General features: G+C 31.6%; 1 protein-coding gene across 1 annotated transcript; it reads left to right on the top strand.

Moving 5' to 3' along the window:
• The first annotated feature begins 2,293 nt into the window (after positions 1-2,293).
• Positions 2,294-4,719, top strand: LOC112031078 (UDP-glycosyltransferase 83A1). Its single transcript, XM_065772246.1, is given in 3 exon segments — positions 2,294-2,590; positions 3,568-3,886; positions 4,121-4,719. Coding segments are annotated over 2 exon segments (816 nt in total). The 5' UTR covers positions 2,294-2,590; positions 3,568-3,669.
• The last annotated feature ends 1,962 nt before the right edge of the window (positions 4,720-6,681 follow it).

Raw genomic sequence — 6,681 nt, 5'->3', positions numbered from 1 at the left:
ATAAAAAGAATAAAAATTACTTTAAATTATATGGCTAAGTGATGCCAAGAAAACATCATCTTGAGGTCATAGTTAATTTGATTTCTATATTTTGGTAGTAGTTAATTGGTTAATGTTATTTTCAATTTACAATCAAATTGGTCTCTATCATTAACTGACTAACGAAAAATGTTTATGTAGCAAGTGGTGTGCATAAGCACATTGTTGGCTGGAAAATAATGAAAAATTTTAATTACTTCTTCAAAAAAGCCACATCATCAATATTAAAATTGAAAAAAAAATAATTTAAACATCAAAAAGAAAAAAGAAAAACGGAAAAAAAAAAAAAAAAAAGGATGAGTGCTTTTTAAAATTTTTTTCAATTTTAAATCATAATTTTCCTGCACTTTCTTGTTAGCTAAACACAGCAACCTGAAAACACAAAATAAGCTCAGCCCAGAAAATTCAATACCTTGTAATCAATACTAGTACCTAAACCCACAACATAGAAGACATTTGCTTAGGAACTCACACCAACCCAAAACCCGAAATCTTTTCCTCACTAACTCTTATTCGCACTAGAAGGAATCCTCTTTTCATTTTCTTCAAGTGGGATTGCGCGTTTTAGTTGTGTTATAGTAGGGGTATGCTACTTTGTGATGCTGAATTCATATCCGAAGGTTTTGTGGGTGATAATGATAAGATTTGATTGTGAGATAATGAATGAATTTTCTGGGTTGAGTTTTATTTCGGCATACCTAGGTTTTTGTGTTTGACTAACAAGAAAGTGTAAGAAAAACGTGATATTATTTAATAATAAAAAAACTCATCCCTTCTTCCATTCTTTTTTTTTTAATTTGCTGATGTGGCTTTTTTAAAAGTAGTAATTAAATTATTATTAGTTTTTTTGTTAGCCATCTGTGCGCCAACAATGCACACCATTTGCTATGAAGTAATTTTTTTGTAAGTAAGTTAATGGTAGTGACCAATTTGATTGTAAGTTGAAAATAATATGGACCAAATTGACAACTACCAAAATGTAAAAATTAAATTGACTATAACCCCAAAATATTATGACCAAAATAGTGTTTTTGCCTTTTATAAAAACTCAAGTCTCTATAAAAAACTAAATATTTATATATGAACTTCGATTGAAGAACATTCTATTGCGATACGTGGAAATATACAAATAATATGTAAAGGCTTGTTGCTATTCATGATGCCAACTTTGCAAGCCATTATGGCAATTCAAATCTTTAAACACCTGCTCACATCTTCATTTTTTAGCAATAAGCTTGATGAAATTTCATACTTCAATAGACATAGAAACTATAAAACATAAACACTCTAAAAACATCTTAATGCTTTATTTGTTCAATAAGCTTTCAAAATTCTTAAAAGAAGATCCACCTTCCCTAACACTCTTTTTAGCCATTTCCTTCAACTTTAGTGCCTTTGTCTTTATAACATCATCAAAGGGCAATGCTTTTATCTTTGTGTTGATTTCGTGCCTGTCACAAATCCCATTTTCATTCGGGTTCAACCCTAAACCAACCTTCCAAACATCACATACGTAACTCTTATTTTGGAATTGGTCTGTAAAGTAAGGCCAACATAGAAATGGGACTCCCATTCTTATACCCTCCAAGGTTGAAGTCCATCCACAATGGCTTAAAAAACATGCAGTAGAAGGGTGAGCTAGCACCTCCTATTGAGGTGATATATATATATTATATATTTTTTTTTTTAAATGCAAAAAATAAATTTGAGAAAAAAAAAAGTGCACAGACTAACGCTGAGCAACATGATGAAAACAAAAAGAAGAAAAAAAAGAAGAAGAAGAAGAAATAATGTTATAATTGATGGTAAAATTTTAAATCAAATGGCTCAAGCAAAATAGCTTCTAAGCATCTCCAATGGTGTAACTAAAATCAAAATATTCTCTATAATAGAGAACAAGACAAAAAAAAAAGGGTCTCTAATAGATTCTCTATACCCGAAATTTTTTTTGGCTCATGAACAGTAGCTCATCAAGTCTAATGGGCTATTGTTCATTCTTCAAATATTTTTTTCTATTATAATAATTAAGTATTGAATAAAAAAAATTTAAAAAATGTGTAGTTGTTAAAAAAGAATAAAGAATAAATGAAGAAATAATATTTAAATAAGATAGAGAATTTGTTAAAAAATGTATTTGAAAAAAAGTAAGTAGTTAAAAACTAAAAATCACTTTTTATTCTCTAAACAATACAAAATTTAAAAAATCTGCTAAAAATCCAATTTAACATGGATTCTAATTAACTAAATGCAAAAACTGAAATTCTCTTTTTTCTTTTTCCTTTTTTAACTACTCTCTGTGAGATTTTTTTTAAAATAATCGGTTTTGGTGGTGAGAAAACTCTTGGCCCACCAAAGATTGTCCTACTTTTTCTCCTTTACCGGACAAACCAAATCCTAAGATGATCCTCACTCCTCCACCGCTACCGCCAGCTTGCCGCCGCCGCCGCTTTTCAGCAAGTACAAGTCAAAGACAGAAGAACTACTCAGAAGAAAGATGATTCTAATTCCAAAGTCGATTTCAACAACGCTGGGCTCCAAGACAAAAACAGGGGTAAATCTACTATTATCTGTGTAGATTTTTATTTTCTATCACTGCAAAAGACTTGCTATTGAGATTTATTGAATTTGGTGCCTATGATGTGTTTGATGAAATTCCTTAGTAATAAGAAAGTTGTCAAAAGGAGTTTCTTTGAGTATGATCACAAGCCCAACTAAATTGTAGTAAGCTTAAATTCTATAGTGAGCCCATTTGAATTTTCTTTGATCTTCGTTTCTGTAAAAATTTTCATATAGATCCATGTGATCGTGGAATGCTTTTTCAAAGATACAGTTGCTTCAAAGCTGGGTTTTTTTAATTTTTACAAAACCCCAACTTTTAAGTCTTATTTTCTCTTCTTCTTTTTTGAGAGAAATAAAAATGAAACAAATATACATATTTACAACTATTTTTATTAAAGGTGGGTTATAGGAGACAAAACTTGTCATGTCATATGCTACCATACCCATACATGTAATTGTGACCATGCTTCCTAGTCTATGATTCTTATTAAAGGCACGCGTAATAGTAGTATGGAAAATATACTTTGTTATTGGGCCTGCACTGGAATTCTGAGTCCCCAGTAAAACCCAAGAAGTTTTAACGCCTTTATAGTTAATTCACACTGTCTGATTTTCACGCACACAGATCATAGCTGATGTCTGATATTTTGCTGGATCTTCAGTTGACTTCTTGTATGATTTCCCACCAACCCTTTCATGAACTAGAGTTATTTTGTTCTGCTTTTTACCTGATTGAATACATTTATTTATGAAATTAGATGGTCAAGGTTTGAATTACATATATGGGTAAAACACAACTAGTGTTATCTTTTCTAAGAAAAATTAAATTCAAAACAACCAATTGTTTGAAATTAATTGAGAACCTAAAGTATTATATTTGAGTTTTACCCTATATTTGATTTCTTCTTCTTCTTCTTTTTTTTTTTTTTTTTTTTTTTAATTTTTTTTTTTTACATATATATACTACAGTGCCAGTGAATAGCCTGGTAAGGCCAGTCTCACTCCCAGATGGTCTAGAACTTGGGGATGATCGAACTGATGCTCTTAAACTGAAATAGTTTTCAAGAAGTTATGCCAGGTCATTTCAAGGACTTGATTGAGAAAATTAACGAATCTTATGATAATCGGATTAGTTGTGTCATTGCTGGGATATCAGTTGTGTGGGCATTTGAAGTTGCAGAGAAGATGGGAATTAAAAGTGCTGCATTTTGGCCTGCTGGACCAGCAACCTTGGCCCTTACACTCCGGATCCCAAAGCTTATTGAGGATGGAATTATAGACGCTCAAGGTAATAACTAACTAGTATTCTTGATACCTTTCAGTCTCTCCATTTCACTTGAAATGAAGAAAGTTCAGTTAAAATTTTATTTTAAATGATGAAAACAAAAATGGAAAGAAGTTAAAGTTCCATGAAGGTTACTTTTAAATTAAACAATTGATACGTGATATGGTACTTGTTTGGTTTTATTAAAAATAATCTGATGGCTCTGTAGGAACTCCAATAAAAAAATGACTTGATTTGGCTGTCAAAGGAAATCCCTGCAAGGAAAAGCTCAGAGTTTCCATGGAGCTTCCCAGGGAATCAAGGATGCAAAACGTTTTTTTTTTCAGTATGCTTTCAGGATGAACCATTCTGTCAAACTATGCAACTGGCTTCTCTGCAACTCATTCTATGAACTAGACTCATTGGCCTTAAATTTAGTTCATGGGATCATACCTGTTGGTCCATTACTTTCAGGTAGTCAATTGGGCTGTCAAATTGATGAACAACCTGTGGGTTCAGTCATTTATGTTTCCTTTGGCAGCACCTCAATCTTCAACCAACAACAATTTGATGAACTAGCAATTGGACTTGAACTCATAGGTCTTCCATTTTTGTGGGTTATTGGATCTGATATCACCAATGAAGCACTCTCGGAATTCCTAGATGGGATTAGAAAGAGAATAGCTGATCATGGAAAGATTGTTGATTGGGCACCTCAATAGGAGGTGCTAGCTCACCCTTCTACTGCATGTTTTTTAAGCCATTGTGGATGGACTTCAACCTTGGAGGNAGACAAAAAAGCTGTGCATGAACAGTGCGTGCATTGTTCACGCACTGTTCATGCACTGTTCATGTAATAAAAAATATTAAAAGTGGGTCCCACGGTACTATTTACACATTTAAAAATTATTTTGCTACAGATTATTTTCAGTTTTCAGTTTTCAGTTTTCAGTTTCAGCACACAATAAGCTAATCACAAATCCCAAAAGTAAAAAAATGCGGCAAAAAAAAAAAAAAAAAAAAAAAAGGGAGGAAAACGCGTTTGCTGAAACGCAAACGCGGAATCCAAACCCCCCCATTATGCCAATCATTCAACCAATACTAATCAAGGTTGTCAAATCCAGACTAGACCGGCTAGTTTGACCCAAGTAACTTTGAACTAGGTAGAAATACGATTTTTTAAGTGGAATTTACGGTTCAATCATGTTAAATATAAAAAATCCCAAATCGGTGTAGGCGAGGGATAGAACCCAGGATCCCAAGTAACTTTGAACTAGGTAGAAATACAATTTTTTAAGTGGAATTTATGGTTCAATCATTTTAAATATAAAAAATCCCAAATCGGTGTAGGCGAGGGATAGAACCAAGGATCAATAAGTCAAAAACTGATGCAATAACCAATAGGCTATGCTCCTTCGCTATTTCATTAATGGCTTTAATATTTTATTTATTTACAATTTAGATTACAGTTTTCCAATTTATTATATTACCCCTCTCAATCTATTAGTATTTGATAATTTTATTAGAGGTTCAAGAACTACACTTTTTACATGTGAATATACAATTTATTAATTTATGCTGAAAATGGTTTTATTTTAGATAATTTTTTTATTTGAAAGATTACTAAACACAATTTTTTTGACACTTGTTTATGCTTTATTATTTTCTATTAACCATATAAAAATGGTGAAAATTCTATTATCCTTAACAGCAATGTTTAAAAATAAAAATCATTTATTAGTCAAATCTAAGGTGTTCATTATTTAAATTTATATATTTTTACTTAAAATAGAAGAAGGAAGAAGGATTTTTGGAAAGTAAAGAGAGATCATGGCCACATCAATGTTGTACATAACTAAGATGCCTATTCTACCTTAGCTACACTGATCTACTTAGGAAATACATCTTGGCCTAAGGTCACTAGAGAACTAGAATCAAGAAAGCCAATACCATACCAAAGAAATATATTGTTCCAGTCATTCAACCAATACTGATACTCCTCCAAAATGTACCCAAAAATATAAATATATTGGGTTGTACCACCTATACCAGCTATATCGTAGAGATTTCAGATGTTCACGATATTGGGTTTTGGTCGGTACAATAAAAAAAATAAAAAATGTTAAAAAGTTGTAAAAAAAAATATTGAAAAACATATTTTTAAGCTAATATATTGGTTATTTAGGCTTGTAAAATATATAAATTTTAAATTTTATGTTAGTAAACATAAAAATTAATAAATTTATACCTACATAAATAAATACAATGTATAGAAATAGAGTTTGGCTTACCTCTAGTACTTTTTTAACCAGAATCTCATTTTGTTTTAATAAGAAAATGTTACATCACCTACTAACTAAATAAAAGATGGAGATCAAAACATACTACCACTTGCTATTGTGTATTTAAAATAAAAGAGCACATCCAGTTAAAAAAGTACCGGAGATAAACCAAATCCATAAAAATATATAAATAATAGTTGTAGGGTCAGTTTTTGCAGCCCAAGTCCAAAAAGGTATGGGTCCTTGGCCCACCGAGCCCAAAACAATAAATTTTGTAGAGAGTGGGTGAAAGAGCTAGGCTAATAATGAAAATAACAATATCAAACAGCGATGCGAATGGGAAGATTTGGATTAATGTGCTCTCGGACTAATATGAATACTCCGTCCGAAGAGATGTTTTTCATTGATCATATAAGGTTACAATTCCTGGGGCTACAACTATCTCATATATCCTTTTCCTCTCCTATTTTTTCGATCCCCCTCTATCAGAGGTAACCTCATTGAACATCTCCCAGTACCTATCTGAATATGCCTTCA

This window comes from Quercus suber, unplaced genomic scaffold (assembly GCF_002906115.3).
Source record: "Quercus suber isolate HL8 unplaced genomic scaffold, Cork oak 2.0 scaffold_55, whole genome shotgun sequence".
Lineage (NCBI taxonomy): Eukaryota > Viridiplantae > Streptophyta > Magnoliopsida > Fagales > Fagaceae > Quercus > Quercus suber.
Note: the sequence above shows the minus strand (reverse complement) of the source record. Positions and strands in the feature narration are given on the sequence as shown.